Source organism: Pan troglodytes, chromosome 10 (genome assembly GCF_028858775.2).
Source record: "Pan troglodytes isolate AG18354 chromosome 10, NHGRI_mPanTro3-v2.0_pri, whole genome shotgun sequence".
In the NCBI taxonomy this organism is placed as follows: Eukaryota; Metazoa; Chordata; class Mammalia; order Primates; family Hominidae; genus Pan; species Pan troglodytes.
In genome coordinates this window covers 22,440,910-22,467,427 of record NC_072408.2, presented here as the reverse complement: position 1 = coordinate 22,467,427, position 26,518 = coordinate 22,440,910, and the positions used below count along the sequence as shown (strand labels likewise).

Sequence of the window (26,518 nt, the reverse complement as noted above, 5' to 3'; positions counted from 1 at the left end):
TAAAGTACAACTCATATTGTTTTTAATCAGTTATCCACATAAATGTGCATTTTCTTTTGGGCCAAAATGAGGCAGAGGTGTAATGTGAATTTTTCATTCCTTCACACAACGATAGTCTCTCACAAAACAAAGAACAAAAGCAAACATATGTTCACGGTGGGAAGGATTATTACTCGATCATCTGTAGAAGCATGGCCCAGGGAGCCTTTGCCAACCTACTGGGGATGTCACATGTAAAAAGGTTTCTCCAAAAGGTTGGCAATATGATTTATTAAAGGAGTCAGATGACATGGGAGTTAAGGGCAGCAAACTTCATTGTGATGGAAAGGATCTAAGCTGCTCCAACAAAATGAAAGGATTATGGTTCACCTGCCAACACTGTGCAATTTATGGATGAAACCTCAACCACGAAAAGTGAAACTTCTTTGTGTGTGTGTATGGGGTTGCGAGGGGAGACATAGGAAAGGAAAGGCAGACAGACCGTGGAAAACAGATATTTCCCCTGGATAAGAGTAGAATGGCCAGTATCATAACACTCATGTATTATAGAATTAAATATAAACCTGTTTCAGAAAGTACAATATTAAGACCCTTTTTAAATTTGATATTCTTTGATGATATCTCTGGTAAAAGCAGAAATAGAAAGAAATAGAGAGAAGGGGTTAAAAAAGAAGGACACACGCCAAGCACTTGAGTTTAGGAATATATTCCAGCTGACTACTAAAAAGCAACATTTCAGGGAAGGCCAACTTCAAATTCCTATGATGTCATATTCCACGATTTGCACCTTAGTAGACAAAGTACTTATACTGAGTAAACTGATACAGGAAGACATTTTCTAGGAGGGCTTTAGTAAAGATAGGACAAGTGTAGGAAGTTACATTTCTTTCACTGGGAATTATGGGAAGACGCACAACAGCGAGGCTCGCCAGATAAATACCTCACTTGCATTCATCCATAGAAGACTTTGAAATTAGTAGCCTTCAATATAATAACAGAGTTCCATTTTTTCTTCTATTTTATATACACCATCAATATTGATATAAAAATAAAAATTTTCATAACCAACATTGTGTTTAGGCAAGATAAATTATGCAGATATTAGCTTCATAATGTGCAGTGAATGATTTAGACAGTCTGAGATGCCTGATTATATGTGCTCATCACTGCTCCATGGATAAGGAACGGTGGCACAAAGACCTTCTTGGCCAGTCACATTTAGTCTCCCTCAATGGAACTGATTATAGCCATTCATACACATTCAAACTGTCCTACTTTTCCACCACTGATATCCAGCTGCTTATTTTTGAGTTGTGGAAAATGTAAAGCTATAAATTAAGCCTCATACTTGAATTTCTCTGTCTTATTTTCCTTCAGAATTTTCACTCTTATATAAAGGATACACATATGGAGTAGTGAAAAATGTATTAACTATAGTGAAAACTATGGAAATTATTTTGGCAAGGGAGAGTTGAGAGAATGTTTCATTTCTGACTCGGCACACGTGGAACATTTTGGATTTTATTATTGAGATACAGTTAGCAGTTTGGTATTTAATAATGAATTTTTTCTCATCCTCCAGTCACAACCTGCTTGAGTAGATCTGTTTTACTGGCATTTAATCAGGACCTTTAATTCAAAAATATCTCCAAATTATAAAGAGATTATACCATGTGCCCAATGCACCATGTAATATACTATCCCCTAAATGTAAGATATTACACTGTGTGCCCAATTTACCATTTTTTTTGAACAACTCTTGTCAACTGCAACAAAATAGGATTAAATGAAATAACATATGTAAAATGCCTAAAAAACCGGCACATAGAAGGTATTTAATATATACAGTTTTTTCTTCTTTCCTCTGATATAGTTTATATTCAGGTGACAAAAATATTACATTCACATAAAATAAAGGAAAGTGATTTTTCTTACAAAATTATGTGTCCCACTACAATAATTATTATTTAAATGGCAAACTTTGCCAATGTATTTACTATGGAAGCAGTTTGCCATAATTTACATTTACCTGCAATGTTCAGGAATATACCTATTATGTGAAGCAGGCTGGACCTCTATGACAATCACTAACATTTTCATTACACCATCACTAACTGCATTTTCTCATTCCAATATCGAGTTTTAAGTCAAACAATGGCCACATTTATTTTATTTTAATTGCAAAACCTTACCCCCACTCCCAACCAAGTCATTCTCTTATTTCTGGAATTATCTCATTATGAAGAACTCAAGCAAAAACCTGCAGTTGTGCTAAACGTTAGGTTTGGATCAGATGTCATACATATAACTCTTAGCTGTTGCTCGTAAAATGCATAGTGACTTGGTTTCTAATTTTTGGTTCATGACAACTATTGCATAGGTAAAATAGTTGTGACAGTTTGATAAATAGTTAGAAAATGACTAATAGACAACCTAATAAGTCTAATGCATTTATGATGTGTATGAAAGAACAACCTCCTACAGTAAAAACATATAACTGAGCTTATTATTTACCATACTTTAAAATTAATGATTATTGATAATTTAAGAAAAAATGTTAAAACATATTAAATATATTTTAAGGTCTTACTTAGGCATTCTGTTGCTGTTTCTCCCTGAATTTTTTTTTATATTTTTCATTAAGATAAATGAAAATATGGAGTATTTAAAAGTAATGCTGTTCTTAATCCATTGGTCCTGTTCCATTATATTCTTTTTAGGCATTCATAATTAATGGTGCATATAAGCAAGAAGTGACTCTATAATAAGAAAACCTTTGGATCCATTAACCTGGCATCCATTTCTAGGGAAGGTATCACTGTGGTCCTGAAAGGATAGCTCCAAGTCACCTGTCGACATTCTTGAGTTTGCTTTGCGGAGAGAGGAAAAGACTAACAACAGAACTAAAGTAGATCCACTGAAGACATGAGTGATAGACAATCACTTCAGAACTTCACATCGCCGTCCAAGAAAACATCTAGCTGACATTTCTTCAAAAAAATTTATGTACAGTATAGTTGTCAAACTGATTTTTCAAAAGCAACTCCTTTGCTTTTCATTTTTCTCAAAGTAAAACCTCAGGGTAGCACATTCCAAAGAAGATACGAAAAAGTTAATTATTATATATTTTTCCACCACTAAATCTAGGGGTAATATCATCTGTAAATATAGTGGAGAAAGTCTAGAGACTTTTAAAAAGGAATTGTAAAGATGTTGATAGGAGTTGGGGAGAGGAATCCTTACCAAGCTCTACCTGACACTCCTTATTCAAAGAAAATTCTGCCCTAACGTAGCCCTGGCAGTCCATTTGTGGCCAGGGAGCTCAGTCCCCCTCCACTCTCCAGTGTATAATTCCAGCAGTAAGGAAAATTAAGACAAAGCATTCTGTGCGAGGGAGGGCGGAAAGGTTAAGCAGCGTTGGGGTGCGGTGGAAACCAGAAAAGAAAGTGACCTCATTTTGCCTGAGAAAGCACGATCCAACAAGCCCACCTTTGATGTGGATTTCAGCAGCGATAAAAGAGCACAAAGGGCGAAAGCCGGAGGGAGCAAACTTCCCTTATTCTTCCCCCCGCCCCCCTACCTCTCAAGACCACCAGGAACACGCACACGCGAGGACAACAAAGCGTGCGCCCAGGCTGCACGGCAGGCGCTTCCCGCGGCTGGGCCATCGTGCCGTGGGGCGCGCCGCTCCCAACGGCAGAGCGAGGGCGCCGGAGCGCGGCTGCCGCCCGGACCGCTGGGAAAAAGGGGTGGAGGAGCTCCCCTACCTTGAACAGCACAAAGAGCCAGAGCAGAGGCAGGAGGCGGCGGGCGCCGTGTATCCCCGTGGGCAGGTGCCCCATCGCTGCGCGGACGGGGACTCGGGGGCACGGCTGCGCTAGCGGACTCCCCCGGCGGCGGCTCACAATGGCGAACTGGGGCTGCAGCCTCAGACCCTGGGCGCCGAGGTTGCTCCTGGCGAGCGCATGCTGCCTTTCCAGTCCCCCTGCGCCTGCTCCCTTTCCTCCTCTGCGCCCGGGGTCCTCCAAGAACGTGCCAGGCGCTGCTGTTCTTTAATGACTAAGGATGGAGAGGGTGGGGATTGGAGTGGGCGAGGCTCTGCCGCCGCCACCACCGCGGCTGCCGGAGGAGGCGCGGGGTCTGTGTGGTGAGCGAGAGGCGGGGACCCCGCGCCCAGCCCGCCGTGGTCCTCTGGCAGCAGGGACACTCTCACTCTGGCTGCCGACCCATAAAATGACAGCAGCCTCCCAACCCTCCACCAGGATCGGCCCGCTGCTTGCTACTGCTGGACAGCCCCCATTGCAGACTCCGCCTCAACCCTTCCCTCAATCTCTGGGTCTCAGGAGTTCTGAGGGGTTTCCCTGACCCCTCTTGAGCAATCCAGGCGCCAGATCCCAGTTCCCTCTCAATCTTCCTACATCTGTACTCAATTGCAGTTATAAAGGATCAATAACAGTCGGGTAGTTGTGACTGTAGAAATAGTGTGTAGTGTGAGTGTGTGAGTGTGTGCGATAGGAAGGGTATTTTCTCTCCTTCCCCACTGCTTCCATTCTCTCCATCCCATTTCAACACTCTCACCGTCTCCGTCCCACACTCACCCAGGAACAAATAGCACAATTATGCACCTTTTCCATTTGAAATCCGCAGTTCTTGTACATTTCAGATTCTCTTTTGATACCAAAGTGTGTCGGGTCACCTGAAGCTGAATATAGAAGGGGGAAAAATCACAGTATTTTACATGTATGACCCTTGAACAACACGGGTTTGAACTGTTGGGTCCAGTTATATGCAGATTTTCTTCCACCTTTGCCAGCCTTGAGACAGCAAGACCAAACCCTCTTCCTCCTCCTCTGCCTGCTCAGCCTGAAAAGGATGACGTTAAAGACTTTTATGATAATTCACTTCCACTCAATGAATGTAAATGTATTTTCTCCTCCTTGTGGTTTTCTTAATAATATTTTCTGTTCTCTAGCGTACTTTATTGTAAGAATACAGTATACAATACATACAACACAAAATGTGTGTTAATCAACTGTTTATTATGTTATCAGTAAGGTTTCCGGTCAAGAGTAGGCTATTAGTAGTTAAGGTTTTGGTGAGTTCAAAGTTATATGTGGATTTTCAACTACGTGATTCTCTGTGTTGTCCAAGTGTCAACGGTATGTACAGTTATATTTTTAAACAATTATCTGTGAATAATTTTACTGGGATGTTTTAGAATCACAAGCAACGACTTTCAAGCTGTGGGTCCCCAATCTACTACTTGTCTCCTTTTTTGTTATGTGTATTTTTCTAAAGATAAGTCTGTCGAAGTCAACTCTGGTATGCACTGTTCAGATAGAAATCATTTCTTATTGTCATGTAAATTACCCTTGCTGTGCCCTGTCAGTATTGGAACTTATTTATACCTGAGACATGCTTGGGCAACAGGAGACAGGAAAGGCCACTCTGGTCATGAATGTAGGTGTTCAGGCATAGACTTTGTCAGTCACACAGCTAGGGAGTGGTGGCCTGAGAAAAGGATCCAGAGCTGTGTTTACTCAGCTTTTGCTGCATAAGCAATGGCCAAACACTAATCATTTGGTTGTTGTATGTATGTGTCTTAAGGAAGCTTTAGATCGAATATGTTTACATAAGTGTGAATATGTATATATACACATATGTGTACATGCACATATGTGTGTACACATATGTGTATGTGTGCATGTACATATGTGTGTACACATATGTGTATGTGTGCATGTACATATGTGTGTACACATATGTGTATGTGTGCATGTACATATGTGTACATGTACATATATACATATGTGTATACATACATATATGTATATGTATGCATATGTATATGTATGGTACATATATGTATATATGTGCCAAATTTCATATGCATGAAATATGTTCCAAAATTCATATGCATGAAAATATAGAATGATGGTCTGAATTTTTGTGAGAATATTATCCTTGGTGTCTTCTTTTAGAAGCTTCTTTTGTTTTCACATTCCCATCACATGCTCTCTTCAGGTCCCTCATGTCCACTCTTCATTGGTTTGGACATTTTCTTTCTTTTGAGAAAATGTTAACTGCTCTTCCCTCCCTCTGGGTTAGTCTTACGGGCTATCTGAACATTTAATCCTTGGGACTGCACTTATAGGAACTTTGGTTTAATATGTTTTCTTTTTATTTTGACGCTCCTGAAGCAGCATTTTATTCCCACTCGCCCTCAGAAGTGGCTGTAAAGTGATCTAATCTCTAGAACATAAGATATATATAGGCCAAGGGCAACAATCACACTCACAGGATGCCAACAATTTCTCTTTGGAGTAGCATTTAGTTTTAAAATGTGTCTGTGAATTATGGGTCTGTATGATGATATTCATTTGTGTGTATGCATATGTCTGTGTGTATACATGGATATAGCCTTGCCTGATGTGTGTAGGGCGTTTAAAGCAGTTCTGATCATAAATTAATCTTGTAAATGCTAAAAGAACTTTCACAATGAGGCTCCCTTTTAAATAATCATATTTTGCTGCATCTTTCTGTTTTTCTCTTAGTCATACATCACAATTTGTTCAGCTCTTTCTGTCTTTGTGCATATATATATATATATATATATATATATATATATATGGACCACTTTGGAGGAACAATAACAGTAAACGGTAAGTAGTAAAGCATTAGTAATTGGCATTGTTGTTATTTTATTAGTAACATTGTGGTTAGATGGGCTGAAGACTGAAAGTATTATTTTATAATCACAGAAAATTTCCTCTCTAGAGAAAAGTATTTTACATTGCTATTGCTGGATAAAATACTTTCATTTGTTTTTATTGCACTTAAACCATAACAGTGTCCTAGAAGAGATTCTCATAAAGAATGTGAATGCTGTGTCATCCACAGTGTGGGGTTTTCAATTCATAGAGCATGTTTTGTGTTTCTTTGAGCTATTGACTGGTTTTTCAATACAATACTTCCAAAGTATGATAAATCTTATTATGCTATTTTCAAGACTCCAAATCAACAAAACAGCCAGGGGCAACATACAGTGCATATAGTAATTTATATTTCACCAATTGCTTCTACATATTGGTCCAGATTTCATTATGACAACCACACCGTTAGGTAAAGAAGGCTGAGATCGTTATCACCAACTATTTTCCCCTAATGCTACTTTTCCTGGAGAAAAAATAAACACAGAAAAATAATAATATCTCTGACATGCCATAAAACAAGCATTGAAAAATAAGTTCTCACAAATTGAAATAAAGCTCTCTACTTCCTTTGAAAATTATAAAAAGGTGGTTAATGATCATGAAACTGGAAGGTCTTTTTAAAATCTATAGGAGGCTTAGTTTTTACCAAGAAAAGCGATCTTTTCCTAAATATGTAGAAATGTATCTTTGCCTGCGTGGTTCACATCTATCTCTTCTATAGAAAAGCAAGCGCAGACACAGAGAAGCAGCTAGAATCCCTGTGAGAGGTTTAATGAGGAGTCAAATGGAACTCTTACGGTGCCCTTGCCAATGAAGCTCAATTCTGTCCTCCAGGGACAACCTCTAATGTAGTTCAGTGTGTTTAGTCCTGGCTTCCACTACTGAAATAGCCTACGAGGCTGTCAGCAGTTTCAGTATTAGATAATTGTATTTATGGGGGATGCTCAATGACAAATAATTTACTTTATATGGAATAGAAAGAAAAATTCAAGCAATTGATCTCTAGACTCTATTCCATTGGAAAAGTAATAGCCATTCAGTTTGTTGTCCATATCTCACATGTTACAATTTTTATAGCATATGAACTGTAGATTATCTGTATTAAGCTCTTGGAAGAAAATGACCAGGAAGCATTTTGATTTTCTATTTATTTGAGCATTTGTTTTAATTTTTTCTCTTGATGAGCACTGGTTTCTCACCTAAATGATGTGTTGACGATTCATAAGTTTTGTGTCTTTCAAAATGAGAACGATTGACAGCCCTCAGGTGAATGGCATGTTCCAACTGCCAAGACTTATTACTCTTGCTGCACTTGAAAAACAGTGGAAATACGCTAAAGAAGGTCACTTTTGCTTTTACTTGGAGAGTCTTTTCCCATTATATTCCCCTCTCCCACCGCAAAAGATTCCTATTAACAGACCTATCTTACTTGTACTTGACTCTTACATGTCTTAAAGAAAATCAAATAAGAATATTGCATTACAAGATATGTCTTACAACACAAAATTATATACTTAAAGAAATAAGGAAACATACATAGAAAGTGTGAGCAGATATGCAGATATATATCACTGGACACAAATTACAGGCTATAGGATAAACAGCCCTACATTAGAAATGCAGATTGTCGTGTTTTTAGATATTATATCTTCATTCAGTCATATACTAGGATTCTGTTTGTTGCTAGCATTTCATTTAATTGCTCTAAAACTTTAATAAAAGGCATTAGCCTTAAGTTATATGATTTTATCTCATATTTTATTTATATGAAATGCCTTGACTAATGAACTTCTAAAATATTTTTTCTGAATGTTCCAGACATTGCTATCATTTACTAATTTAGCTTTTCTTCATAACTAGGTTTTTTGGCTAACTATAATTTAAAATATTAGCATCACTGCACTGAGTGATTCACTTTAGCTTGGCATAAAAAGCAAGAATAGAACCTGAGTGTAATTTATAGCTAAAGCAAGACATAGTGTTTGCTAAGTGGAAATGGTATCTGCTGATGCTTCCTTCCCTTCCTTCTTTACTTCCCCTCAAATTAAAGGTGCAATGCAACATTTACAGTCAACTCGGTGTCACACATAGTGCCTACATATGTGCCACTTAAAAACAGCTACCAATATCTAATTACGAAAAATTTGGTGATGGTGATTTCAGGTGCTATGTAAAAACTATGAAAACATTAATCGCATATTTTGAAAATCCACTGCCTTAACTGCTAAGGGTTTTACCTCAGCAGTTATAGTACTATAGCAGGTATAACAACATTGCATTGACAATCATACTTCAAATCAATCACACCAAATCAATTTTATGCTGAAATTACAAAGCTAATGATATATTCAAATTTAACTGTGAGAGAAGGGGTAAAGAAGACCATACTCTGAAGAGATGAGGGGATGCCACTGATAGATTGATGTTATTACCTGTCTTAGCAGAGGGACATAGAAGAAAAAATTTAAAGAAGGCACAGTAATTCTAGAGAAAATTAAGTGCCCAAGGGAAAACTAAAACATCCTCCTCATCAAAACACAAAAACAGAAGGCAAAACAGGAAAGTCACACATTTCTAGATACACTTGCTTAGTGTGAATATCTGTAAGAGAAGCAGTTTGGGAGTGGGGGTTATATGTAGAGATTTCACCTGTTTTGGTTAATAATTTGATAATGTGGAAAAATTATAAGAGTAAGCATTTAATGTATCTCAAGAGGATGATTTGAGTGAAATCTGATCAGGGATCAACATACGTGAAGCCTATGGCCATTCTCTGTTAACTCACTATCTCACTCTACAGTGACCACTTTCTGCCTTTTCTACTCATCTCAAAGCTTCAACCCTCTGCCCTGGAAAACTTTTCAGTGTTTTGACTTCACCTTCTACCTTACAGAGGAAACAGAGGTGACAACTTTTTTATCTTCCTTGACAGTAAACATAATTCCAACCCATATTCAATTCATTTCTGTCTTGTTGAGTACAAGGAATGGTCTCTCTCTCCCTCTCAACGACCATATAAAGAAAATTTTACCACCTATTTTCGGGAGCTCATTACTTCCAGCCTTTTCTGTGCTATTTTGATGGATTCCATCCTTTGGGTTTTTAACCATGTTCATAACTTTACAACTGAAGGAAAGAAAGTCTTCACTGGGCCCTGCTTGTCCTTGGCCGCAACCTTTTCTTTCTCTCTATCTTTCACCACTGCCACTGTCCGTTCACAGCGATGATTTTTGAATGGTCGTGTATACTCTGTCTCCATATTTTTCAGCTTCTACTTGCTTTTCAAACCACTCTGTAGGGCTTCTGTTCCCATTATCTCCTGAGCACTGCTCTCACCAAAGTCCACTAGGAACCTCTTGGGAGAGTATGCTATGTTGGCTGTTCCCTCCTTCCTCAAGCATTCTCTTCTCCAACTTTCTGTAACCTTACACAACCCTGTTTTTTGGCTATATTTCTGACTGTCCTTTTTGTATCTCCCTTGCTTGTTCATTTTCCCCTTCCTGTCCATTTAATGTTGCAATTTTCAATTCTTAATCCTAGACTTTCCCTGTTTTCCTCTGAATTCTTGCCTTTGCCAATCTAATCATTGGCAACGTCTTCAATCCCTACCTATGCGGATGAACCACAGGGTTCTGTCAGCAGCCTTACTAAAACACTCTTTTGTATTTCACACCCACAAAGCTAACTGCATGCTTGAATCTCCTTGTGTTTCAAACTTCTCAAACTTAACAGGTCTGAAACTGAACTCAATAATTTCCATCAGAAACTCCTATCTCTATAAATTATACCAAGACCAAACCATCCACAAAAGCCAGAAACCCAGGTGTCATTCTTTATGCCTCTTTCTCCACCCACCCACCTCCAATAGCACCAAATCCAACGTGATTCAATGTCCTGTTCTCTTGCTTCTGAAATAGTTGTTGTGTCAATTCATTTCTCTCTATCCCACCCTACCTGTACTTTAGTTCAAATTACCTTTATCTTGCTGGAACTATTGCAGTACCTTCATGAATACCTATTTGCATGAGTCTAGTCTACTTCCATCCTCTCTGGCTTCCTCCACTTCAGCTTGGAGTACAACGAAAAAGTATTTCCAACTGCATCAAGGTAGAACCAGTTTTTGTAACTTCAATCTGATTAACCAGACTCTTTTACATAAAACTAATCAATGGTTTCCAAATGCTTCTAGGATAGTAGTAGGATTCCTTAGCTTGGGCCAGGTGTGATGGCTGATGGCTATAATCCCAGCACTTTGGGAGGCTGGGGTGGGTGGATCACCTGAGGTCAGGAGTTTGAGACCAGGCTGGCCAACATAGTGAAACCGCGTCTCTGTTAAAATACAAAAATTAGCTGGGCCTGGCGTCAGGCACCTGTAATCCCAGCTACTCAGGAGGCTGAGACAGGAGAATCGCTCAAACCTGGGAGGTAGAGGTTGCAGAGAGCCAAGATCTCGCCATTGCACACCAGCCTGGGTGACAAGAGTGAACATCTGTCAAAAAAAAAAAAAAAAAAAAAAGAATTCCTCTGGTCCACAGGCCCTAAACAATCTGTCCCTTACTTGAATCTCAAATCTCTTGTGATATCTCCATCACCTTTGCTCTCTGAACTTCTGAAACTCATTCATACAATGCTCCCTCTTGATACTGCGATGTGTGCTATTCTCTCTGCCTGGAATTTTCCTCTCCCAAATGTAGTCCTATTTCTGCTCAAACTTTACTTCCTCAGCCTACTTCTAGAGTTTAAACTTTCATAACCCACCTAGTCTATTTAGTATTGATATTTTGTTTTCTTCTTCATCACTATGAATTCTAAAAGTTCAGGTACTTCCTGAGCAATTTCTCCTTACCACTTAAGTTAGTTCCAGAAAATAAGTAGCCACACAGAGAGTATAGGTTGAATGAATAAAGTAGAATAATTGCCAATGGTAATTGTGCCATCAAATATTGAAATATAAAATGTTTATTTTAATGTTTTGGTTTAATTGTCTAAGGTGAGATATTAAACTTTACCCTAGGTTCACGTCCACTTTTTGTAGGGAACAACAAATAAGAGACAACAAGGTAACAATATCTGCACATGATAGATCCTAGAGAACTGTGTGCAGAACAAAAGGTTGGTGAATGATCAAGGAGAGGAACACATAAGGGAAAGTCATTTTCATGAGGGTGATAATTTTACTCAAAATCCAGGCAATCTTTTAATTGTAATTGGGTAGACAAACCATAGTCCACACATCCAGCAGAATGTTACTCAGAAATAAAAGTAACTGAGCTACAGATACATGCAACAATGTAAATGACTCTCAAAATGTTTTATGCTAAGTGAAGTCAGAAACAAAAAGTCACAATCTGTATGTACCCATTTATGAGTCACTTTAGAAATGGTAAAACTATGGAGAACAAAACCAGGCCAATGGTTGCCAAGGACTAGGGGTGATGAAAGGGGCTAACTTAAAAGGCACACAGGACTTTTGGGGTGATGAAAATATTCTAAATCTTTATTTCATTGGCAGCTATATAACTTTATCATCTGTCAAAACTCATCAAAGGATGCTAAAAAGCATTAATTTTAATGCATTTTTTTAAAATTAAGATAATAAAAAATCAGAAAAACAAAATGAAAACTCCAAGCAAGAATTCAGTATAGGAGAGAGGTGGAGCAAGATGGTGGAATGGTAAGCTCCACCTGTCGCCCCCCACCACAAGTACACCAAGTTAACAACTAACAACTATCTACACAGAAAAAACACCTACATAAGAACCAAAAATCAGGTGAACTCTCAGAGTACCTGGTTTTCACTTCATATCACTGAAAGAGACACTGAAGAGATAGAAAACACAGTCTTGAGTCTCCCATCATGACCCTGAGCAGCAGCAGCCTCATGCAGAAAGCATCTCTGGGTTCTGACAGAAGGAGAAGACAGCAATTTATGACTCATTGAACTCAGTGCTATCCTGTTAGAGCAGAAAGGAAAGCCAAACCAAACTCAGCTGTTGTCCACACACAGAGGGAACATTTACACCAGCGCTAGCCGAGGGGAATCACCGATATCAGCGGTCCAAACCTGGACCACCAAGGGCCAAAGTGCTCTCAATCTCTACATAAACTGGGAAGGCAGTCTAGACCATAAGGATGGCAACTCTTAGGTGAGCTCTAGGGCTGAAGTAGGACCAGAGACAGTGGACTGTGGGAGACATGACATACTGAGACACCAGTTGGGGCAGGAAAAGAAGTGCTGGCATCACCCCTCCCCTAACCCATGGTGGCACAGCTCATGGCTCCAAAAGAGACCCCTTCCTTCTGCTTGAGGAGAGAAGAGGGAAGAGTGGGGAGGACTTGTCTTGCATCTTGGATATCAGCTCAACCACAGTAGGATAGGGCACCAAACACAGTCATGAGGTCGCCATTCCACGCCCTAGCTCCCAGATATTTCTAGACACACCCTGGGTCAGAGGGGACTTGCTGCCTTGAAGAAAAGGACCAAGTCCCGGCAGCATTCATTGTCTGCTAACTGAAGAGCCCTTGGGCTCTGAATAACCAGCAGCAATACTCAGGTACTACATCAAGGGCCTTAGTGAGTCTCTGAGACTTGCTAGCTTCAGGTGAGACTCGGCACATTACCAGCTGTGGTGGCTGTGAAGCAACACTCCCTCTGCTTGAGAAAAGCAGAGGGAAAATAAAGGGGACTTTGTCTTGCGTCTTTGTGGAGTAGAACACAAAGCAGACTCTTGGGGTTTTCTATTCCAGGATTTGGCCCTTGGAAGACATTTCTGGACCTGTCCTGGGCCAGAGGAGAGCCTACTTCCCTGAAGGGTGAGTCTCAGGCCAGGCAGAATTCACTACAGTCTGACTTAAGAGACCTTGGGCCTTAAAGGAACATAGGCAGTAGTCTGGCAGTGCTCCTCACAGCCAGGGTGGCAGTGGCTATGGGTTGAGGTTCCACTGCTTTTGGAAAGCGGAGAGAAGAGTGGCAGGTATTGCATCTAGTGGTTTGTATGCCAGCTCAGCTGCAAAACAATAGACCACCAGGAAGACTTCTGAGATTTTGACTCCAGTCACTTCACCTGTAAAGATACATATAGACTGAAAATAAAGGGATTGAAGAATATATTTCATGACAATGAAACCAACGAAGGACAGTAGTTGCTATACTTATATCAGACAAAATAGATTTCAAGACCAAAACTGTAAGAAGAGATAAAGATCACTATATAATGATAAAAGGGGTCAATTCCACAAGAGGATATAACAACTTGAAACATATATGCACCCAACACTGGAACACCCAGATATAAAAAGGAAGTATTATTAGCACTAAAGAGAAAGATAGGTTCAATATAATAATAGTTGGAGACTTCAAGACCCCATTTTCAGCACTGGATGATCTTCCAGACAGAAAGTCAACCACAAAACATCAGACTTAATCTGCATTACAAACCAAATAGATCTAATGGATATTTACAAAATATTTCATCCAAGGGCTGCAGAATAAACATTCTTTTCCTTATCATGTGGATAATTCTCAAGGATGGACCATATGTTAGGCCACGAAACAATTCTTAAAACACTAAAATCATTGAAATAATATCAAGCATCTTCTCTGACCACAAAAAATAAATTAGAAATAAATAAGAGGAATTTTGGAAACTATATAAATACATAAAAATTAAACACTGTGCTCCTGAATGACCAGTGGATCAATGAAGAAATTAAGAAGGAAATTGAGAAACTTCTTGAAACAAATGATAATGGAAACAAAACGTACCAAAACCTATGTGATACAGGAAAGGCAGTACTAAGAGGGAAGTTTATAGGTGCCTACATTGAAAAAGAGGAAAAACTTCAAATAAACAATATAATGATGCATCTTAAAGAGCTATGAAAGCAAGAGCAAACCAAACCCTAAATTGGTAGAAGAAAAGGAATAATAAAGATCAGAGCAGAAATAAATGAAATTGAAACAAAAAATTCAAAATACAAACAAAACAAAAAGTTGTTTTTTTGAAAAGTCAAACAATATTAACAAAACTTTAGTGAGGCTAAGTAAAAAGAGACAAGATCCAAATAAATAAAATCAGAAATGATTACAACAGATACTGCAGAAATTCAAAGAATCATTAGCTGCTATCATGAGCAACTGTATGCCAACAAATTGGAAAATCAAGAAGAAATGGAGAAATTGCTAGATACCTACAACCTTCCAAGATTGAACCAGAAAGAAACCCAAAATATAGATCTACCCATAACAAGTAATGAGATTGAATGTATAATAGTCACCCAGTAAAGAAAAGCCCAGGACCTGATGGCTTTACTGCTGAATTCTACCAAACACTTAAAGAGCAACTAATACAAATGCTACTCAAAACTATTCCCCAAAATAGAGGAGGACTGAATACTTCTAAACTCATTCTACAAGGCCAGTGTTACCCTGATATAGAAACTAGACAAAGACACATCAAAAAAAAAAATAAATAAAAAAGAAAGAAAGAAAGAGGATGAGAAAGAAAGAACTAGAAAGAAAGAAAGAAGAAAGAAAGAAAGATAGAAAGAAAGAGAGAGAGAAAGAAAGAAGGAAGGAAGAAGGAAGGAAGGAAGAAAGAAAGAGAGAAAGAAAGAGAGGAAGGAAGGAAGGAAGGAAGGAAGGAAGGAAGGAAGGAAGGAAGGAAGGAAGGAAGGAAGGAAGGAGAAACTCATGTTTTTGGCCTGGTCAGAAATGATGAATTTGCCATCATTTGAAAATGAATGACACTTGGGGGGCTGAAATGGGAGGATCACTTGAACCCAGGAGTTTGAAGTTGCAGTTAAGTATGATTGTGCCACTCCATTCCAGCATGGGTGACAAAGTGAGATCCTCTCTACCAAAAAATTTTTTTTGTTTTAAAAGGAAGAAAGAAGTAGTGCAGGTTTTGAGGAAATATTAGTTCAGATTGGACATGTTAATTTTGAGATATTTGTTAGACATCTAAACGATGATGCTGAATAGGAATTAGACAAATTATTCTGTAAATGAGGGGTTAGGTCTGGACTGGAGTAATATATTTAGGCATCTTCAATTTTTAAAATGATATTTAAAACTCTGAAACTGTCTGAGATCACTAAGGGAGAGTGTAGATACTGAAAAGAAGAAATCCAAAGACTGAGAATTAGTCTGATTTTCATTTTCTGGCTTTTCAGAATGCAGCAGTAGGCTCTCTAGAAACAGATGGAGGGGAAAATCTTCCTTCTCCCCCTCCATCAGAATGAAGACAAATTGTGCCGCTATACATAAGCCTGTGGAGGGCTTCTCTTAAATAGCTATGATGGTATAATCTGTTTATAAACTAAGTATCATAGTCTAACTTAATGGAGCAATCCGAATACGTAAATGTAAGTAAGAATCCAACATAAAAATTTCTATGTGTATATATGATTTATTAAACATTTTGTCAATAGTATTTCAGTCTTATTTGGTTTAGTGTTTCTTTTATCATTACATAATCAGTTACGCAAAGACTCTCACTGAATCATTTATTCTTTTATTCAGTAAGAACTTATTAAGTGTTTATTATGTGTTAAGTGTTTTTGGCTAAGTCCTATGGCTATAAACCTTGTTGGTTTTATTATGTTTCTATTCCTTATGTTTTGAAAAACTTTTCTTTGGATTTAAGTAGAAAGAAAGTGTGACTATTGTTATTTTTAGAGAGTTGAAATTAGATATGCAAAATTCAAATATGCATGCATCTACTATTTTATAACTGTAGCAATATCGGCAAAATTTCATGTTCAGTAACTTTTTTATAAGAAAATGATTTTTTAAAATTCCAACTACTGATACATCCAAGGATATTATAAAGCAAAATGAGTTAAGTTACTTTGAATTTAAGAAACCAGTTAAATATTGGTGCCACGAGGGTCCTTCAGCAATGACCTTGAAGAGCTAAAGGATACCCTGGGAATCTCACTGCTAACTCTCAAAGCTACTAATTCTTGTATATCTCCACTGATCCACATCAACTACTGTTGTGCTGTTGATCCTAAATTAAATACACTGGCCTGTTCTTGGTATTAAAAACCTCTGTTGCTTTTGTTTACCTAACTATAAAGTCTTAGTGTTACTTATGGTCATTTTCCAGATGATAATAGCAAAGTTACATAAACATTAAGAAAGAGCTACAGAAGATTTGTTTCTAGACTGTAGGGTTTTACAAATTAATAGACCCTGTGGATGATGATCCAAAAAAGTGATTCACTTGCTTTGGTAACATATGTCCCTTCTTAATCTTCCTTATGACCTTCGAAATTAAAATGGTAGAAAAACGAAGTTTACTCTAAATTATCATGTCACATGATATCAGTAACTGCAGAAGCTAAGAGATTTACATTTTCAATTTTTATAAACAAAATACCCAAAGCCATTCAAAGTTCCTTATGAACCATGAAATTACCACCTGTTACTGAGTTGTGCAATGGAACTGGAGCATAAAGTAAAAGTAGAGGTCCATAGTAATGTGAAGTAGAACATTTTTCTACTTACAGATGTTCAAAGAAAAGCTCAAACATGTGCCAGGTCCTGAGAAAGTGGAAAAGATGTTCTGCTAAAAAAGAGTTAGTAACTTCATGGTTCTGGGCAATGGAGTTTAGAGAGTATTAATATAGGAAAATTCTGCTAAAGAAAATGTAAGTCAACCCCAAGCCAAAAAAAATTTAAATGTCATTACTTGCACTCAATGAGAAACACATATTTAGAAATGCTGAGAGATCAATAACTAAATGTCAAGCTTTCCATGAATTGTTCATGAAATTTGCATCTACCCACTGAACTGTGCAAAATAATAGATGTCCTGAAATTTGTTGGTCTGAATTTTTGTAATTCACAAACTTAGAGAATAAATTAACTTTAAATGTGAATGTGTTAGTCCATTTTGCATTGCTAAATAAATACCTGAGGCTGGGTAATTTATAAAGAAAAGAGTTTTATTTTGGTGCACAGTTCTGCAGACTGTATAAGAAGCATAGTGCCAGAATATTCTTCTGGTGAGGGCCCCAGAAATCTTACAATTGTGGTGAGAGGCAAGGGTGGAGCGGGCATGTCACACAGTGAGAGACAGAGCAAGAGAAATGCCAGAATTTTTTAAACAACCAACTCTTGCATGAACTAATCAAGTGAGAACTCACTCATTACCTTGGGAAGGGCACCAAGCTATACAGGAGGGACCCACTACCAGAAGCCAAACACCTCCCACCAGGGCTCACTTCCAAAATTGAGGCATTTCAACATGAGATTTGCAAGGGCCAAATATCCAAACTTATCAATTAACAAACATAAATAAAGCCAAGAAAAGTTAAAATAAGACAATAACAGAGAGTCAAGCATAATGTTTTCTAGGCTCATCCATGTTTTTGAGAATTGATCTCATAGAAGCTGAGAGTAGAATATTAGTTTCCAGAGACTGGGGAGAATAGAGGGGAAAGGGAGAGGGAGAGATATTGCTCAACAGGTACAATGTTATAGTTAGTAGGAATAAGTTCTGGTACTTTATTACACAGTGGGGTAACTATAGGTAACAATAATGCGTTATATATTTCAAATAGCTAGAAGAGAGGATTTTGAATGTTCTCATAACAAACAAATGATAAATGTTTAAGGTGTTGGATATACCAATTACTATGATTTGATCATTATACAATGTGTATATATATATTGAAATGTCACCTTGTACCTCCAAAATATCTACAATTATCAGGTGTCAATGAAAAAAAGCAATCAAACATAAACTAAAAAGTTACTAAAATTAAACATAAAAATCACATAATGACAGCATGGCTTAAGAAGATGCAAGTTGAGGAGGAGCAAGATGGCAGAATAAAAGGCTCCAGTGATCATCACCCCCTGCAAGGACACCGAGTTAGCAACTATCTACACAGAAAAAACACCTTCATGAGAACCAAAATTAGATGAGCATTATATACCTGGTTTCCACTTCACATCCCTGAAAGATGCACTGAAGAGATAGAAAACACAGCCCTGAATCACCAGTGCAACCCCTCCTCCACCCCTGGAAGTGGCAGCATGGCATGGAAAGGAGAGCATATCTGGACACTAGGGCAGGGAGAGCAGAGCAATTGTGAGGTATTAAACGCAGTGCCGTCCTGTTAGAGCAGAAAGGAAAACTGGACCAAACTCAGCTGATGCCTACCCATAGAGGAAGCATTTAAACCAGCCCTAGCCAGAGGAGCATCATGGATCCCAATGGTCAGAATTTGAGCGCCTGCAAATCTTGCCACTGAAAACTATAGCACTCTGTGTCTCCAAGTAAACTTGAAAGGCAGCTTAGGCCATAAATACTGCAAATCTTAGGCAAGTACTAATGCTGAACCAGGCCCAGAGACAATGGACTGGCAGGGGTGTGGGGAGGTGGGGGGATGAGACACTAATTGGGGCAGCCAAGGGAGTGGTGGCATCACCCCTTCCCTAACCCCAGGAGCACAGCTCAGGGCTCCAAAAGAGCCATGAGCCATTATCCCTTCCTTCTGTTTGAGGAGAGGAAAGAAAAGAGTGAGAAGGACTTTGTTTTGCATCTTGGATACCAGTGTAGCCATAGCAGGATAAGGCACCAAACACAGTCATGAGGCCCCTGTACAAGGCCCTAGCTCTCAGAGGACATTTCTAGACACACCCTGGACCAGAAGTGAAACTGCTGCCTTGAAGAAAAGGACCTAGTCCTGCCAGCATTCATTATGGTGTAACCGAAGAGTCCTTGGGGCATGAACAACCAGCAGCAATACCTAGGTACTATGTTGAGGGCTTTGAGTGAGCCTCTGAGACTTGCTGGCTTCTGGTGGGATGTAGCACATTACAGGCTGTAGTGGCTACAGGGCAAAACTCCTTCTGTTTGAGAAAAGAAGAGGGGAAAGTAAAGGGAACTTTGTCTTGCACTTTCAGTACCACCACAGTCACATAGGAGCAGAGCACCAAGTGGGCTCTTGGAGTCCTCACTTCCAGGATTTGACTCTTGGACAGCATTTTTGGGCCTGCCCTTGGCCAGAGGGGAACCCCGTGCCCTGAAGGGTGAGTTCTAGGCCAGGCAGCATTCAGAACAGGTTACTTAAGAAAACTTGGTCCTTAATGGAACATTGGCTAGTTGTCTAGCAGTATGCTTTGTGGCCTGGGACAGTGGTGGCGGGCGAGGGGGTGGCTACAGAGTGAGATTCCTCTGCCTTTGGAAAGGGGTGGAAAGAGTGGGAAGTACTTCTTCTTGTGGTTTGAGTGCCAGTTCAGCCACAATACAATAGAACACTATGTAGACTTCTAAGGTTTTTGACTCTACTCCCTGACTTCCAGACACCTCTGGACCCACCTGGGGCCTGGGGTACCTTGCCACACTGAAGGGAAGGACACAGGCCTGCCTGGCTTTGCACCTGCTAATTGTAGAGTCCAAGGGTCTTCAGTGAACATAGGAAGTAGCCAGGGAGTGGTTTTGGCAGGCTTTAGGTGAGACCTAGCTATGTGCTGACTTCAGATCTGACCGAGCACAGTCATTGTGGAGGAGGCTACAGGGGTGATTGTGTCACTCTATTCCTAGCTTCAGGTGGCTCCAAACAGAGATAGAGACTCTGTGTGTTTGGGAGAAAGTAAGGGAAGAGAACATGAGTTTCTTCCTGGTAATCCAGAGAATTCTCTAAGATTTTGTCAAGGTGGTATCTCTGTGAATCTGAAAGAACCCCAATATTACTGAGCTTGGAGAGGCCACTCAAGTAGATACATCTTAGATCTCAACACCCAAGTCCTTTCAAATATGTTGAAAGCCTTCCCAAGAGAAACAGCTACAAATAAACCTAGACAGTGAAGACTATAATGAATATCTAACTCTTCAATGCCCAGATGCTGAGAAACATATACTAGCACCAACACCACCCAGGAAAACATGACCTTATCAAGTGAACGAAATAAAGCATCAGGGACTGATCCTGGAAAAACAGAGATATGTGACTGTTCAGAAAGGGAATGCAAAATAGCTGTGTTGAGGAAATCTAAAGAAATTCAAGATAACACAGAGAAGGAATTCAGAATTCTATTAGATAATTTTAACAAAGAAATTGAAACAGTGAAAAAGAATCAAGCTGAAATTCTGGAGCTGAAAAATGTAATCGGCATACTGAAAAGTGCATCACAGTCCTTTAATAAAACAACGGATCAAGTAGAAGAAAGACTCAGTGAGCTTGAAGATAAGCTATTTGAAAATACACAGTCAGAGGAGACAAAAGAAAAGATGATTAAAAAAATGAAACATACCTACAGTATCTAGAAAATAGCATCAGAGGAACAAATCTAAGAGTCATTGGCCTTAAGCAGGGGTTATAGAAAGAGATAGGGGTAGAAAGTTTATTCAAAGAGATAATATAACAGAGACCTTTTCAAACCTACAGAAGTATATCAATATCCAAGTACAACAGGATTATGGGATGCCAAGCCAAGCACATTTAACCTAAAGAAGACTACCTGAAAACATTTAATAACCAAACTCCCAACAGTCAAGGATAGAGAAAGGATTCTAAAAGCAGCAAGAGAAAAGAAACAAATAACACTCAATGGAGCACTAATATATCTGGCAACAGACTTTTTAGTAGAGACCTTACTGACCAGGAGAGAGTGGCATGATATATTTAAAGTGCTGAAGGACAAAAAAAACTTTTACCCTGGAATATTATATCCTGTGAAAAAATCCTTTAAACATGAAGAAGAAATTAAGACTTTCCCAGGCAAATAGAAGCTGAGGGATTTCATTAATATCAGACCTGTCCTATGAGAAACGCTAAAGAGAGTACTTCTGTCAAAAAACTGACATTAATGAGCAATAAATAATCACCTGAAGGTGCAAAACTTACCAGTAATAGTAAGCACACAGCAAAACACAAAATGTTATAACACCGTAACTGTGATGTACAAACCACATTATCCTAAGTAGAAAGACTAAATGATAAACCAATCAAAAATAATAACTACAAAAACTTCTCAAGACACAGACAGTGCAGTAAGATATACACAGAAACAACAAAAAATTAAAAAGCTTGTGGATGAAGTTAAGGCATGGAGTTTTCTTTCATTTGCTTTTTGCTTGTTTGTTAGTTTGGTTTGGCAAAGAGTGTCAAGTTGTTAACCAGTTAAAGTAATGGGTTATAAAATAGTACTTGCAAGCCTCATGGTAACCCCAGACCAATATCATATAGCATAACACAAAAAATAAGCAGCAAAAAACTAAATCATATCCCTAGAGAAAATCACCTTCACTACAGGAAAACAGAAAGGAAAGAAGGAAGGAAGAGAAGATGACAAAACAACCAGAAAAAAAAATGGCAGGAGTAATTCCTTACATATCAGTAATAACATTGAATGTAAATGGACTAAACTTTCCAATCAAAAGACATAGACAGGCTGAATGAATAAAAAAAACAAGAACCAATAATCCGTTGCCTGCAAGAAACACACTTCACCTGTATAGACACAAATAGACTGAAAACAAATAAATGAAAAAATATATTCCATGACAATGGAAACAAAAAAAGAGCAGGAGTCCAACAGGCCCCAGTGTGTGATGTCCCCCTTCCTGTGTCCAATTGTTCTCATTGTTCAATTCCCACCTATGGGAGAGAACATGCGATGTTTGGTTTTTTGTCCTTGCGATAGTTTGCTGAGAATGATGGTTTCCAGCTTCATCCATGTCCCTACAAAGGACATGAACTCATCATTTTTTGTGGCTGCATAGTATTCCATGATGTATATGTGCCATTTTATTCTACATACTTTTATAATGCTGAAAAAAATTATATTGATGGATGAATAAACTTACTAAACACATGGAAATATTGAGGATATAATTAGGAACACAATGAATACATTTGAAATTAAATAAAAAGATTAGCCTTATATAATATTTTTAGAATGTAATTTTTTTCAATTTTAGTTTTTTAGTTTTTATGGGTACATAGTAGTTATACATATTTATGTGATATGGGATATGTTGATACAGTCATATGATGTATAATAATCACATCAGGGTAAATGAGATATCCATCACCTGGAGCATTTATCCTTTGTTACAAATAATCCAACTATACCCTTTTAGTTATTGTAAAATGTAGAATTAAATTATTATTGATTATAGTCACCCTGTTGTATTGCCAAATATTGATCTGTTCATTCTTTCTATGTTTTTGTACCCATTAATCACCAACTGTTCCTTTTACACTCCTTACTACCCTTCCCAGCCTCTGGTAACCATCCTACTCTCTCTATGAGTTCAATTGTTTTAATTTTTAGCTCCCGTACATACATGAAAACATGTGACTTTATGTCTTTCTGTGCCTGACTTATTTCACTTAACAAAAAGACCTCCAGCTCCATCCATGTTATAAATGACAAAATCTCATTCCTCTTTATGGCTGAATACTACTCCATTGTGTATACATACCTGACACTTAGGTTGCTTCAAAATCTTAGCTATTGTGAATAGTGCTGCAATAAACCTGGGAGGGCAGATAGTTCTTCAATACACTGATTTTCTTTCTTTTGGGTATATACCTAGCAGTAAAATTGCTGGATTTTATAGTAACTCTGCTTTGAGGTTTTTTTTTTTGAGAAAACTCCAAACTCCTCTCAATAGTGGTTGTACTAATTTACATTCCCACCAAGAGTGTATGAGGGTTCCCTTTTCTCCACATTGTCACCAGCATTTGTTACTGCCTGTCTTTTGGTTATAAGCCATTTTAAACTGGGATGACATAATATCTCAATGTAGTTTTGATTTGCATTTCTCTGATGATCAGTTAGGTTAAGCACTCTTTCATATACCTGTTTGCCATTTGTATGTCTTTTTTTTATTATACTTCAAGTTTTAGGGTACATGTGCACAACGTGCAGGTTAGTTACATATGTATACCTGTGCCACGTTGGTGGGCTGCACCCATTAGCTCGTCATTTAACGTTAGGTATATCTCCTAATGCTATCCCTCCCCACTCCTTGAGAAATGCCTATTCGTATCCTTTGGCCATTTTAAAAATCGGATTATTCGATTTTTCCTATAGAGTTTTTTGAGCTCCTTATATATTCTGGTTATTAATCCCTTGTCAGGTGGATAGTTTGCAGATATTTTCTCCCATTCTGTGGATTGTCTCTTCATTTTGTTGATTGTATCCTTTGCTGTGCAGAAGCTTTTTAACTTGATGTGATCCCATTAGTCCATATTTGCTTTGGTTGCCTGTGCTTGTAGAATATTATTCAATAAATCTTTGCCCAATCCGATGTCCTAGCGAGTTGCTCCAATGTTTTCTTTTAGCAGTTTCATAGCTTGGTCTTAGATTTGTCTTTAATCCATTTTGATTTGATTTTTGTGTATGGCGAGAGATAGTGGTCTAGTTTTATCCTTTTGCATATGGATATCCAGTTTACCCAGCACCATTTATTAAAGAGACTTTCCTTTCCTCAATGTATGTTTTTGGAAACTTTTTCAAAAAAGACTTCACTGTAGATGCATGGATTTGTTTCTGGGTTTTTCTATTTTGTTCCATGGGTCTATGTGTCTGTTTTTATGCCAGTACTATGTTTTTTTAGGTAATTATAGCTCTGTAGTATAATGTGAAGTCAGATAATGTCAGTTCTCTAGTTTTGTTACTTTTGTTCAGAATTGCTTTTTCTGTTCTGGGTCTTTTGCCGTTCTATATTAATTTTAGGAGGCTTTTTTTGTATTCCTGTAAAGAATGTCACTGATATTTTGATAGGTATTACAAGGAATATGTAGATGAATTTGGATTGTGTGGGCATTTAAACAATATTGATTCTTCCAATTCATGAACATGGAATATCTTTCCATTTTTTGTGCCCTCTTCAATTAGTTTTATCAGTGTTTTATAGTTTTCATTGTAAAAATCTTTTACTTCTTTGGTTCAGTTAATTTCTATGTATTTAATTTTATTCATAGCTTTTTAAAATGGGGTTACTCTCTTGATTTCTTCTTCAGATTGTTTGCTGTTGGCATATGGGAGTGTTGCTGATTTTTGTACGTGGATTTTGTATGCTGAAACTGTACTGAATTTGCTTATCAGTTCCAATATTTTTTAAGGAAAATAGGTTCTTTAGGTTTTTTTCAAATATAAAATCATATCATCTTCAAACAAGAATAATTTGATTTCTTCCTTTTCAGTTTCGATGCCCTTTATATCTCTCATGTCTGACTGCTCTAGCTAGGACTTCCAGTACTACATTAAATAATAGTCATGACAGTGGGCATCTTTGTCGTATTACAGATCTTAGAGGAAAGGCTTTCAGTTTTTCCCCATCCAGTATGACATTAGTTGTGGGTCTGTCATATATGCCTTTTATTGTGTTGAGGTATGTTCCTTCTAACCCCAGTTTCTTGAGGGTTTTTCTCATGAAGGAATATTGAATTTTATCAAATGCAATTTCAGTATCAATTGAAACGATCATATGGTTTTTATTCTTCATTCTGTTTATATGATGTGCCACATTGACTGATTTTCATATGTTGAAACATCCTTGCATCCCTTAGATAAATCTCACTTCGTCATATTGAATGATCTTTTTAATGTGCTGTTGAATTTTGTTTGCTAGTATTTGGTTGAGGATGCTTGCATCAATGTTCATCAGGAATATTGGAGTGTAGTTCGTTTTTTTTTTTTCAATGCATTTATGACTGGTTTTGGTATATGAGTAATACCGGCCTTATAAAATGAGTTTAAAAGAATTCCCTCCTCTTCTATTTATAGGATGATATGGTTTGGCTCTGTGTCCCCACCCATATCTCACCTCGAATTGTAATCCCCATAATCGCCACATAGGCAGGACCAGGTGGAGGTAATTGGATCATGGGGGTGGTTCTCCCATTGCTGTTCTCATGGCAGTGAGTGAGTTCTTGTGAGATCTGATGGTTTTATAAGTGTCTGGCATTTCCCCTATTTGCACTCATTCTCTCTCTTGCCACCCTGTGAAGAAGTGCCTACTGTCATAATTCTAAGTTTCCCGGGGCCTTCCCAGTCAATCAGAACTGTGAGTATTAAACCCCTCTCCCGTATAAGTTATCCAGTCTCAGATATTTCCTTATAGCAACATGAGAATGGACAAATACAGTAAATTGGTACCACAAAGAGTGGGATGCTATTATAAAGATACCTGAAAATGTTGAAGTGACTTTGGAACTGGGTAACAGGCAGAAGTTGGAACAGTTTGGAGGACTCAGAAGAAGACAGGAAAATATGGGAAAGTTTGGAAACTCCTAGAGACTTATTGAATGGCTTTGACCAAAATGCTGATAGTGATATGGACAATGAAGTCCAGGCTGAGGTGGTCTCAGGAGACAAGAAACTTGCTGGGAACTGGAGTAAATGTCATTCTTGCTATGCTTTAGCAAAGAGACTGGAGGCTTTTTCCCCCTGCCCTAGAGATCTGTGGAACTTTGAACTTAAGAGAGATGATTTAGAATATCTGGTGGGAGAAATTTCTAAGAAGCAAAGCTTAGAAATTCAAGAGGTGACAGAGCATAAAAGTTTAGAAAACTTGCAGCCTGACAATGCAGTAGAAAACAAAAATCCCATTTTCTGGGGAGAAATTCAAGCTGGCTGCAGAAATTTGGATAAGTAAGAGGAGCCAAATACCAATCACCAAGACAGTGGGGAAAATGTCTTCAGAGCATGTCAGAGACCTTCACAGCAGCCCCTCCCATTACAGGCCTGGAGGCCTAGGAGGGAAAAATGGTTTTCTGGGATGCCCTCTCCCCTGTTGTGTACAGCCTCAGAGCTTGGCGCTCTGTGCCCC

At 38.3% G+C, this 26,518-nt stretch overlaps 1 protein-coding gene and 1 long non-coding RNA gene across 3 annotated transcripts in view; one reads left to right on the top strand and one right to left on the bottom strand.

The window, feature by feature from the left end:
* PTPRO (protein tyrosine phosphatase receptor type O) overlaps positions 1–4,276 on the bottom strand; it is a 265,422-nt gene extending 261,146 nt beyond the window's left edge. The window contains exon 1 of one of the 2 annotated variants that reach the window (XM_016923013.4): positions 3,768–4,276. In XM_016923013.4, coding sequence (XP_016778502.3) covers positions 3,768–3,842 — 75 coding nt within the window. In that variant the 5' untranslated portion in view covers positions 3,843–4,276. The remainder of the gene's footprint in view (positions 1–3,767) is intronic. The other variant, XM_016923014.4, reaches the window with a different exon arrangement.
* Positions 1–26,518, top strand: part of LOC129136514 (uncharacterized) — a 110,632-nt gene that overhangs the window by 22,115 nt on the left and 61,999 nt on the right. The gene's annotated exons all lie outside the window — the stretch shown is intronic.